Source organism: Catharus ustulatus, chromosome 4 (genome assembly GCF_009819885.2).
Source record: "Catharus ustulatus isolate bCatUst1 chromosome 4, bCatUst1.pri.v2, whole genome shotgun sequence".
Lineage (NCBI taxonomy): Eukaryota > Metazoa > Chordata > Aves > Passeriformes > Turdidae > Catharus > Catharus ustulatus.
This window is the reverse complement of record NC_046224.1, coordinates 71,169,139-71,181,303: the sequence shown is the minus strand read 5'-3', so window position 1 is coordinate 71,181,303 and position 12,165 is coordinate 71,169,139. Positions and strand designations below refer to the sequence as shown.

At 41.7% G+C, this 12,165-nt stretch overlaps 1 protein-coding gene across 4 annotated transcripts in view; it reads left to right on the top strand.

The window, feature by feature from the left end:
• WASHC1 (WASH complex subunit 1) overlaps positions 1 to 12,165 on the top strand; it is a 38,632-nt gene that overhangs the window by 2,156 nt on the left and 24,311 nt on the right. For 2 of the 4 annotated variants that reach the window (XM_033057051.1, XM_033057050.1), the window contains one exon: positions 7,674 to 7,827. In XM_033057051.1, coding sequence (XP_032912942.1) covers positions 7,679 to 7,827 — 149 coding nt within the window. In that variant the 5' untranslated portion in view covers positions 7,674 to 7,678. Of the gene's footprint in view, positions 1 to 3,750; positions 3,763 to 3,851; positions 3,856 to 7,633; positions 7,828 to 12,165 lie in introns of those variants that run through there. The other 2 variants (XM_033057052.1, XM_033057049.1) reach the window with 2 other exon arrangements.

Below are 12,165 nucleotides of genomic sequence, written 5' to 3'. Positions count from 1 at the left end.
GAGGCTGCCTGATATATCTCTGTGTTCCTGGGATGCTTTCAATGGGTGGGAAACAGCCACACTTCCAGAGCCCTGAGGCAGAAGAGTGCCTGAGGCACTCCCAGAGCAGCACAGTCTGCTATTCTTAGTATCTGTCCTTCTTCTATCACTCCAGATATTTGAACTGTATTTTAAATCTTCATTCCTTCAGATACAAAGTGCTGTTCTCTCAGCTCAGGAGTTCATGGGCCTGAAAACTGAAAGCAGATAATTCCTGGGAACTACTCTGCAGGTCACCATGGGCTCAGCTTGGGGAGTGAAAGGGAAGGGTAAAAATTGAGGGCTGGGGAAAAATAGTATTGAAGTAATCCTTAAAGCCAAGCAGATTTTTTTAAATTTATTTTTTTAGATTAAAGGTAATGTGCAGAGGAAGAAGAGGATTATGTTTGAAATTGTTATGTTTCCCATGGCCATGGTGTAAGAGATCAAAGAGAATCATTTTTATCACTCAGAAAAATAATTTCTCTAGCTAATCAGCTCTGCTTAGACCCCTTCACAAGATAACCTTTCCCAGAAAATAGTCCATCCAGGTGTCAGTTTTTTGACCCAGCTTTTTGTCAGCTCCTATCAATCAGGCCACTCTATAGGGATATTCCTTCTAGCAAATGTGAACAGACTTGATGACATTCCTTATTTAGTGAGTTCCCCTCCTGACATCTTCTAGAAATGTAAGCACTGCCTTTGCTTTTGAATGTATAAAGCAGGCAGGAACTGATCTGGTCTCTGCTTTGAGTTGGTTGTTTCCTTGACTGAATGACTAAGGCTTTGTTGTGATACTGCATGCGGAGCCTGGGGGCTGTAAAACTCCAGAACTTCAGAGGGTACTGAATGTGGATGTGAAAACCAGGACACTGTGAGTTAGAGTTTGAGGTAGTGGTTAGATCTGCAGCTAAGATTCCTCTGCAGGTGGGTGGAGCTGATTTTGCTTCAGAAAATTAGAGGAAAAAACTAGATGGATTATTTATTTAATTTTAATTTCCTTTTTTTGTGACATGGTGTCTTTCTGGAATTAAGTATTGCTGTGATCTGATAGTGAGAATGAGAAGCTCCAGACATTCTGCAGGAAGCTCTACAGCAGCTTTCTGGTTAGCCTGGTTTTGGAATTCCATTGTTTAAGTGAACTTACTGCAGAGAAATGCCTCTCTAGAGGACTTTGCATAGCCAGTGGCTTCTGTGTGCTTCAGGCATACAAAACCAAAGTCCCTCCATTTAGGAAATCAAGGAGAAAAAAGCTGTGCCTGGACGTTTGGCATGGGATTCTCAACTTCAGTTATGATGTCTGTATAGCAGGTGTAGCTAAGCTGTTTGTTTAGGCTTCCTTTGTAATAAATAGTGATAGGAAGGCAGGGAATTAGCAGAGTGTTTGTGGTCAGTTGTATATGCTGCCCTGGAATCAGATCAATTGTTCATTGCAGCATCTGATTGTCTCCATTACTGATGAGAGCCAAAGGTGGCAGTCGCAGAGGGGATCATCTGATTAACTTTAGATATCAACATCTGTCAATCAAAATGAGCTTTATGTATCCAGCTGGAGGAAATCAATTTCAGCCTGTGCTTAGAGGACACTGCTTTCTCAGCAAAGTGATGTGGTGAAGGAAGGCTGCCTGTGCATGACAAAACAGAGCTCTGTCTTGAGGGGAAAGACAGTCCTGAAGACAGCAAAGGCTTAGAGCTCCTCAGTTTAATTCACTCCTTGAAGTGGGCAGGGTGGGACAGCTGGAATGGAGAGTCTGTTGTTCCAGAAATAGCACTGGGAAGCAAAATCCCAGCCCATGCCCAGCACTCCAAAGATGGAGAAACCCCACTCTTGTCTAAAATAGCTACTAGAGGTCTTGAGACCAAAGCAGTAACATCTACAATGGAGTTTGAGGGTGCTACTATGAGACATCTAGTAACATGAGCACCCTGGTGGAGTACAGCCTGCTAAGGGGCCTAATTAGGGTCTTATTAATGCTTTCTTTCATCACTTCCAGCCTTCAGATGGTGATTAGACCTATTTATAGGGGCAGAGTTCCTTAATATTCAGCACAGTGTACTTCTTGCCAATCAAATCAGTAGCGTCTGCATCTTTGATTGCTGCTTAATAACACTGTAGAAGATGGTTAATTAAAAAATATAAATAGACTTTTCATCCTCTTAACTTACCAAAGTGCTTCTCTCCTTCCCCCACCTTGCTTCCTGCAAAAAAGGGTGAAGTTGGATTAGCGCAGGGACTGTGGTGAACCTCTCATCTCACTGCTGGAAATGCATCCTGCTCTCCTATGCAGGATAGTTACCTCTTGTGTGCTCTACTGGAGGACTGAATTTCATCCCCTCCTGTGGATGTCAGCACAGGGCAGAATGGTTGTATGCTGCGTAAATAATAGGACATGTATGTAAACTCCTGTGCTGCATCTGAACAATTTCTAGCTTTTATTTCAGTCTCTACATCTCTGTGTGTGTGCACACACTGTCTTATCCTGTCCCTGAACAGCATGTCATATGCAATGACATATTCTGCTTTTCTAGCTTTTCAAGTCTCTTTTTTTAAATACAGTTCTCTGTTTTTACAGCTGGTAAACTCATAGGAATGTGCTTTATCTGTGGAGGGCAAGGTGTTGCAATTAACTTTTTATATTGTTCTTATTTTTTCCTTGGAGGATTTAATTCTGATATTTTGTTGGGATAGCCTCTAGGTAAGCCTCCAGAACAATTAAAGCGTGACTTGAATATGCTAGAAGATTTGATCATGGGAAAATCTTTGTCCAGGTAAACACGATAGAAAGTGTTGCATGTAAGAAATTACTCTCAGGGAGGAATTTGGGATGACTTCTCATGGTTAACCAAGTTATGGATGTGACTTTCCTCTGTCAGAGGAGACAGCACATTCTGATAGGCTATGCCCAGAGCCTGTCTACTCCATCTTTTCAGTGTGTTTGATCTTAACCTGTGGTTCATTTGCAGCTTGGTCTGTTCCCACTTTGGAGCCATACTGGTGGTAGTGGGGTAGTGGTGTGTTTTATGGCATATTGCTGATCCTTGTGTCCTCACAGGTGGCTACAAGCCATTGATCTTTTATTAGGATCCTACAAAAGAGAAACATGGGGTTAGAGATAGCCTGTGGGAATTCAAGGCCTCTAGTTCTTGCTGATTTTCCAGTGAAGTGGTAGAAGCAGCAGCATAGTAATTGCTAAAGCAACCACTGTAGCTTTGAAGTATACACACTGATTTTTTTTCAAAGTATTTAATCCCTCTTCTCCCCTGAGTCTGCTCTTTCTAGATTCTTGAAACATGTTAATGAAGCAGGTGTTTTTGATAGCTTGCCTTATTTTCCCTTCATTTTCACAGCAAAGTACACGTCTTCTAAGTGCTTGTATATAGCTTTACATTCTGCTGATGTTAAGGGCAGCTATTTTTTAAATATTGCCTTTGTTTATGTTCCTTTGAAAAACTAAGATATTTTAAGGTTTTAGGGTTGTTTTATTTTTAGATAATCATCCCAATAGTCAATCCTCTGTAGAGCGGTATTTTCTAAAGAACTTAGGGAAGTATTTCTTCTTGTGTAAACTCTGCTCTGTAATAAGTTCTTTTGGGCTTGCCTTAACATAGGAAGTTTTATTGTTATGGAGAGAGGTGAGCAAAGCAGGTGAAGTGTTCCTCTACCTATCCAGAGGAGCGAATTGTATATTTCCTTTTCCAGGGGCAGAACTCCACGTGTCCCTCAGAGTATTAGACTTGGCTCTGGTGAGTGAATAGTAAGCCCAGTTGTTGGTTCCAAATGCCTGAAATCCTGGAGTGCTTACCCTGCACCTGTCCTGGTTTATGTCTTCCAGAAAGGTGAGACAGTCTGGCGGAGACTGATTCTGTTTCCCACTCCTGCTGTTTCTCTCAGCTTTTGCCAGTGTGAGTGTTGAAACTGAGAGGGAGAGAACATCTTTGAGTGAGGAGGAACAACCACTAGCCCTGAGGAGCTTTAGTCAGAACTTACATATCAGGACATAGCACTTGCAAGCAGGTGGTGCAGTGAGAAAACAACCTTTTTGTCTTTGTTTTCACTTAAATAAGGTAAATGAGGCTATTACATAACACCAGAGCACATTTGGCTTGATCATGAAAGTTGACATAGAAAAAATAATTGAATAGAACATGGCTGGAGCCCCCAGATGATGCAGCTCTTTTCCAGAGCCTCCCGATCACAAAAAACAAACAAAAAACAAACAAAAAGCTTTGTGTTGCTGTTTATTCTGCTTTGTGTGACCTACTGGTGGTCACACCACTAATTAAATCTCTTGGGTTTTCTGACAACTGTTTTTGTGACTCATAGTTTCTTAGAGTATTTCATGTCAGCTGTCCTATTTCCAGCATGCTGTGCTTCCTGCGGAAACACACCGGCTCCCTTTGTAAGGTTCTGGAGTGATACTGGAACCAGTTTGTTGCTTTGCTGGAAGTCCCTTGTATATGTAAGATACAAGCAGTTTATTTGCACCTTTGCTGTTCATGTTACATGAAGGCTTGGCACCCATTGGATAGGGTGGAAGAGTTGACATATTTTAACATGCAGCGCTCAGTTTTTTATTTTTTAATGTACTAATTCTGATAGTGAGGCGTGGCAAAAAAATGTGCTGCTTCCTTCTCAGTGCACTGGAGTTTGAGATAAAGGAAGAGTCAGTCTTACTGAGTGATGTTCAGTCTTTAGTCTTTGCTCTCCTTCCTGGCTTCTGCTGGGAATATTCTGAATTTTCCCTTTTAAAATATTCCTTATTCCTGCAGTCTCTCTCTGTTACATGAAACAATTCTCCTTTTATTCTAACCCTGTGGTGAGGCCCTTACTCAAATTGTTGGTAAAACTGGCTTATTTCTCCAAATAGTTTGGTCCTAAGAGGTAACAAATAGCAGCTTTAGCATGGGATTTTGCCCAAGTCTAGTCATGAGTTGTTGCTGTTTTCCCTCCTTCTTGCTATAGTTCTCTTGCACAGAAAGAATTGTCTCTTGTATCTGTCTCTGGCAGTAGTTTCCAGAGTCTGCCATATTTCTCCACTGTGGTTTTTTTTTAGGAAAGGTGAGAATGTGAAGCTTGTTTGAGAGCCTTCATTGAGAACCTGTGAAGGTGACGTTTACCAACAGACAAACTGTGACAGTGTGAGCAGGAGCACACGGGAATTTTCCTCCCTTGCTCAGTACTGGGTGCTCCTCTCTTTGCAAGAGAGCAGTGGGATCTGAAGGAGAGTCTGTAGCTTCTGATTGCAGAGAAATAAATGGTTTGGGAGTAGCTAGAGGAGTGCTGCTTCTGGGTGGGAACATCTGTCTGTCAGCAGCTGAACTGAACTTCGCTTTAGAAAGGACACTTGGAGAATTAGGATTGGTGAGAATCTGACAGATCATATTGAGGCTGTATAATCTCCTCTGGCCACAAGAGGTGAAAATCTTGACTTTCTTAGGATTATCTCTACACAGGAATGGTTTTGATAATGAAACAAGCTTCAGAAGTTTCTTTCTTGCGCCTGCTTCCTCCTGTTTCATGACTGGACAATTACGGCTGTGTATTTGGCTGTGGTAAATTGGGTCATTGAAGTGATTTGAGTTAAAAATAGGCTTCCCAAACATCAGCAGCACTGATGCAATGGCAGAGTTTTGACTCTGGCTGGGGCCAGAGTAACTCATAACCACGTCCTTGCTGTGGTATCTCTCACTTTATTCCATGGTGACAGTCCAATAGTAGATTTGAAAGGAAAAATATTGAAGTTTGGTTGTGGTCAGCAGATCAAAAACTGCTGTCTCAAAATTAGTTGTACTCCTCTCAGATTAACTTGTATGCTTTACAGCTATAAATAATAATTTCCTGTCTGCAGAGTAGGCCCAGTCAAGAAGACTAATCAGTGTGCAAACATTGCTGCTAAAGAGTGCAGATACTGAGTCTGGCTGCCAGTGATACATGAAATGAAACAGAATAGGTCTGGGCTTCCTAGACTGGCAACAGAGCCAGCTTTCTAATGGCTGGGCTTGATCTTGCAAATTTGTTAACTGTGGAAAGGCTTCTACGTGCCCTTACATCTCATATGATTCATTATAGAACACTGCCACCAAAAAACCCCCAAAACAACTCAGCAAACCCCACATCCCAAAAAAATACCCTTAAGTAACAGGTACATCACATTTACAGAAAATTTTTCCTACCCTACTGTGGTATCATCTTAAAGGAAAAATTTGGAGAGGCTGGATGGTGTTTCTAAAATACAGAGAAATGTCTGCAAGCAAGCCTAATCTGTTATCTCTTTGTTTTGTGAAGCAAGATAGGGAGTTGAAAGAATGCATGAAGACCCCATTAATTTTCACATATTAAATAATTTTCTGTTGTGACTATCTCTTCAGGCTCCTGATTTACAGGCTGTATTTCTGTGTTATTCTCAGCCTGCACTGCTCTCTGAACTAACTGCTGCTGACCTTCAGGTACCACAGAGCGAATGTGAATATCTCTGTTTCTGATACCTTGGGTTTTCATCCTCCTTTGTTCTTCCTCTCCTCAGCTTAATGAATATTTTCTTATACAGATGTACAGAGCTCTGTGTGATGAAACACCTGTAAACTGTGTGGGTTTTACAGCCTAAATAAGAAGAGTCACAAAGCAAGAATGAAGGGAGTTGTGTAGACCTAGCAGTGGAGTTTGGGTTAGAAAACTGTATGGATACTCTACTCTGTTCGTTCTTCAGAATGTCGTAACAGTAATGTATTTGTGAGTTTGCAATTTCTAATGTGCTCAGAGAAATGGATTTTTTTCTCTTTTTGTTCTTCCAAGTCCCAGGAACTTTTTTGTTATTTTTGTGAGTAAAGACATGGGAGGCAAATTTTTTGGGAATTGCTGAGGGAGGGATGAGCAAGGCTCAGGATGGAAACATGGGTGATATTTCTTGCTGAGCTCCAAAGCAGTGGTATTGGCCCAGCTGCTTCCAAAAGTGTGCATACAGCTCTGGTGTGTGTGACACAACTATTGGCACACAATTGAAACATTTCAGTGACTGGTTGGACTTGAGATGTTGAAAGGATTCTAAAATAAAGAGGCTTCTTTCAAGTTACTAAGGAAGTAGCCAGTCACCAGAAGCAGCAGACAGCTCCTGTGAGTCTCAGAATGGAAGAACTCTCATTAACCTACTTGGAGCAAGGGCTTGTGTGCCCATGCATGCCTTGTAATTTCATGTTCTTGGAAGGGTTTGATGGTGTGTTTCTTGGAGCAGAAGTGTAAAATGAAATATTTCCTTTTGCTGATAGGGTTGGATGACCTGAAATATATCCAGGTGGAATATGAGGAAAGGGAGGAGCGGCCAGGGTGATGTTACCGCTCTGACTTTGCTTCTAACTCTGATCTTTGTTTTCAGCACAGTACTGAGCAGAGATTTGTTAAGTAACATACTAAAATAGAATTATGGTTTCCAAGAACATTCAGATAAGCAAGAGATTCCCACCTCACTGTAGCCACCTTGAATCTATCAAAAATCCTATATGTCAGCCTTCCTACTCATAGCTTTCTCCTCAGCTCACCATTTCTTTTGCAAATGCTTGTTTAAAATAATTAGTGGAGCAGAAAGTAGAAGTCCTTGAATAACTGCTGTGATGAAATGGCAGTATGTTTACCGAAATGAACTATTTGTTCTTTCCCTTAGGCACAATGGCCACAGTAGCCCAGAAGCACTTTTTGGAAGGGCAGACATACTCCGTGCCCCTGATCCAGCCGGACCTACGCAGGGAGGAGGCTGTGCAGCAGGTGGCAGATGCACTTCAGTATCTCCAGAAGGTGTCAGGAGATATCTTCAACAGGTACAGTGCTCTCCTGGGGGGTTGGGTGCTTAGCATTCAGCAATACAAAACAGAGTACTGGGATTAGGTTGCAGCAGTGAAAGGGCATTGTGTTGGTAAGCAATGGAAGTTCAGAAAAGGGATGAAAAAGGACCAGATGCACTTCAATACAAGTTGATTAGATTCGAATCTGTCAAAGTTAAGCATAATGAAATGGCTGCAGTTAGCCAGAGATTGTTGGTTATTAATTTTTTATTCAGTGGCAGACTTCTACAAATTGCATTACTGCTTCTGCTGCACTTATCCTTTATTCCTTCTTGCTCATGTATTAAAGGGGAGGCTTTGTTATTTAGAGTATCTTGAAGATGCATCTTTTTGAGTCATACTTGAAGCAGTGAAGTAGTAAAGGTCTTTGTTCTGGTCTCTGCAATGTATAAACTGTTCTCTTTGGGCTTCTGGTGTTTCACATTTTCCTTTTTGTGTGTTGGAAGGGCTGAGTGCCCCGAGTCAGACTGCGTTTCTTTCTTGCCACAGTGCAATAATCCATTGAAGTCCATCTCTTTAAGGACTTGGTCCAGACTTGGCACCTCTTGCATATGATCCTCTTTAGGATTGGATCTGTAAGACTGTCCATATAGATCAGGAAGGTTCTTGTGTTTGCTTGCAAATGATAGTAGATAACATGGTGCCTTCCTCCACCCAATGCCTTCTTTGGCATCTTGGTGCTCTGAGATGGTGTGTAGTATCATTGGGAAGGAAACAGATCAGCATTTATCTTCTCATAGTCTAATTAGTCAAAGCACATGCTTTGGTTTCAGCAGGTCCCATGACTATCTAGTTTAATTTATTATGGTGTCAGGAGGGTTCATGACATTCTGTCTTTTTTTGAGTTTTGGAAGGTTTTTTTTAAGGGTAGATTCAAGTTCTGTGGTTTCTCATAGTGATACTTTTGAAGGGTAGCCTCTGGAGAAAGAGCAGTCTAAGGCTGAACTCCAGTTATTGAGGGAGATAAAGGTTTTCCACTGAAATAGTCTTTCTTTGGGCAAGGGCTGTGTGTGGGCTGGATTAGATGGAACACAAGGTCTACTTTATTTGTGCTCTTCAAAGCAGGCGAACACTTCATGATCTAAGGCTGGGAGAAGGCTTTCTAGAGCTGCCATAAACATGTAGAAAGCACTTCTCAGACTTGGGCATGGTTGGCAGTTCTGTCCCTCTCTGTGGGCTAAATGAAGCTCTTGATAATACAGAAGTTTGTCTGTATTTTCCCCTGTTTTTCCTCTCCTCACTGCTGTCTAGCACAGTACCCTGTAATTTCCCTAGGGAGACAAGCCTGCTGCTTTGTATGCAAGTCACTCCCAAGTACTGAGCAGTGACTGTGATGCTGTTCCCTCACTCTTTGGTGCGCTCATGACTTTTAATTACCAATTTTCTCCAACAACAGAGGAGGCTTCATTGGCTTCTTTGTTTGCTTTGCCTTTCCACTGAGGTCTTGGCTCTCTGATATAATTAATAGCGATTTTGTAATTATGCAGGCATCTGATTAGAAGTTCCACGACCTTGGTTGTTCCATGTCAATCAAGGGGCAAAGCTTTCAAGGTGAGAATTTTGCCACTTAGTGAAGAGTGACCTTTTATCTTCCCTTCCTGAGATAAGGCAGCTCTGTCTTCCATTTCCAGGAAGGAGCTGCCTTATCTGGGGAAGCTGCCTGTTTTGATCTGCAAAACAGCAGCTTGCGGTGTTGATGGAGAGGAAACGTTCACTGTGGGAGATTTGGCTGAGTGTGTCCAACTCATTACTTCAGTACTACAAAGATGCAGATGAGGTTGTTTTGTGGGAAGAGGTGGATTGGTACAGTGCTTTTGAGAGTGGCAGGCCAGTCTGTACTTTTTTGAAGTCTCTTACTCTCTGTGAAAAAAGGAATATTTCCACAACCGGATCTTTGTTTCCATTTTAGCTAATCAAAGTTTCTGCTCAGAGCTGTTGCTGACATGACAATTGAGTATGAATTCTTAAAATGAACATGTCAAGATGACACAAGAAAGATACCTTTCCATTTAGGGAATTAGAAGAAAATGCAGAGAGCTTTCCTCCTCTTTCTCCCTTTTTGGGCAATTTAGGAAATAACCCATGTGACAAGTCTCTGCCAACCTCTCTTCTTTCCAGTCATTCTCAAAGAAGCTTACTTGCTATTAACTATGGCAAGGTGCTTGGTGAATGAGACACTACAGAGGTCATAGACAATCAAGGGATTTGTGGGTGCAAAACCGCAGGTAAAGTATGGCTGAGACCCAGAGCCTTAGGAATCACTTAGAGCAGGATACATCAGCTCAGCATCCCTCTCCATCATATCCCTAACCCTCAGGAACAGAGATACCCACCTGACTTTTTTCACATAGGAAACATCGAAGCTCTTGGGTGCTGGGCAATACAGATTGTTGTCTCAGGCCAGTGCTGTCCAGCAGTGCCTCCCTCTGAGGAAGTCCTGTCCTCTTGGTGCTGATACCAGTGCTGAGATGAGAACAAGAGGCTGCATGACCTTCTCAAGTTTATGTTTTGAAGTAATGGAGGTTTTAAGCTTGTGTGTGTTAACGGAATCCAAGTCATTAATCTGCTGCAGAAGCTGCACTAAAGATCAGATTCATTGCCTGTGGTAACTGAGATATTAATACTGCTTAAAACATAAACATTCTAACATAGCCAATCTGACTTAATAACTATTTGAATTTGATTCCTGGCTTTTTAAGAAGGGTTTTTGATACAGGTCACAAGAGGTGGGATGACCAGTTTAACCCTAAATTAACAGTAGTCTTTCATCTATTTGTTTTCTTGTTACCACAATTCCCTGAGTGGGAGCTTGTGTTGGAATCATGTGCTTTGGAATATTTTACAGGAACGCTGTTGTGATAAGTACTTAAAATAGGTGATGAGTTTAGATTTCCTGGTATGTCCCCCTGGTTAGGTAGACTTGTCCTGTAGGATTTCTCAGTTTCTGAGGAGTTTGCATTGGCAGGAAATGTTAATAACATCTAATATTGTCCGTTTGCTATTCAAAGTGTTCACTTTTGAGTAACAGATGTGCAGAAAATTGCTTTTGCAAGTTATCTCCTGGAGTGTTACAGTAGTAGAAAGAAATCAAATACTGGGGATTGGAAGGTTGTTATCAAGGTCCTGGCTTCTTTTACCTGTGATCCAACCCCAGCTTGTCCAGTGTAAAGAATTTCCCATAGTTGTACTTCTTTTTTTCAGGTTATGGAAGAATTTCTGGTTGTTATTTTAGAAAATCGTTATTTGCCTGGAATAATACTTTGCTAAACCAGTATATTCTGTTTCCTCCCCAGTTGGATTCAAACTAATTTCATATTACATATCTGAAAAGGCCTTTAATAGTAAGCAAAAGTTTAACTGAGAACCGCACTTATGAAAACCGTAGCTGGAAAACAGAAGCACTGTAAAAATGCTGTTAAGGGTGGGGAATAAATCTGGTAAGGATGTGATAAGGAAGGTAAGGAGTACCTGGCTGGGCAGCAGAGTCTTAAGGGATGTTTAGGACAAGAGCAGAGCTGAGATGTGAGTAGTTCTGAAATTGAAAATACCAACAAAGTCTTAATCATGAGGTACATTTGGATGTTTCAAAGCCCTCCTTGTTTTAAACTTACTGCTGTGATTAGTCATGATGGTCAATAATGGAAATGAGGGACTGAATGTGTTTAATGTAGGAGGTCTGTGGAATGGAAACTTGCCAAGAAGGGTCTTGCTGCAAGCTGTATTGTGCTCTTTGTTGTGCAGTGGGGCTCTGGGATGCAGCTTGGAGATTGGACACTGCATTGTTTGTCCCAAGGGTTGCATCTTTCTAGGAAGAGAGCTGTCCACTGTGGTTGCTCATCATGAGGGTGAGTTTATACCAAGAGATGCACTGTCAAACAGGGAATCAGTTTTTCTCCAGTTAATTTGAGAGTGTTATGACTTGTTTAACAACAAGGTGTCTCATGGCACTTTGTCCCAGAGGTCATCTGAAAGAGGATGCTAGGTCTAGTTTAGTTTCAGATGCCTCTTGAGAGGCTGTAGGAGCAGTCATTTGCTGCCAGGAAGATAAAGCAGAAGCAGTGAGGCAAAGAGTGAGTGGAGTGTCCTGCAGAAATGAGGAAATGGAGTACAGGGAAGACATTTTGCTTGCAGCTAGTTGTTATTCTTGTAGATGTATGTCCAAGTAACGTGGATGTATTTTAAGTGTAGCACACACTTTGTAAGGCAGCATTTATTTGTTGTGGCTGCCATGGTCCTCTGGAAACTAACTTGGGCAGCTTGTGAAGATTTAGCTTCAGAGAGGTTCTTAGACTGTAGGAAGAAGACTTCAGAGGT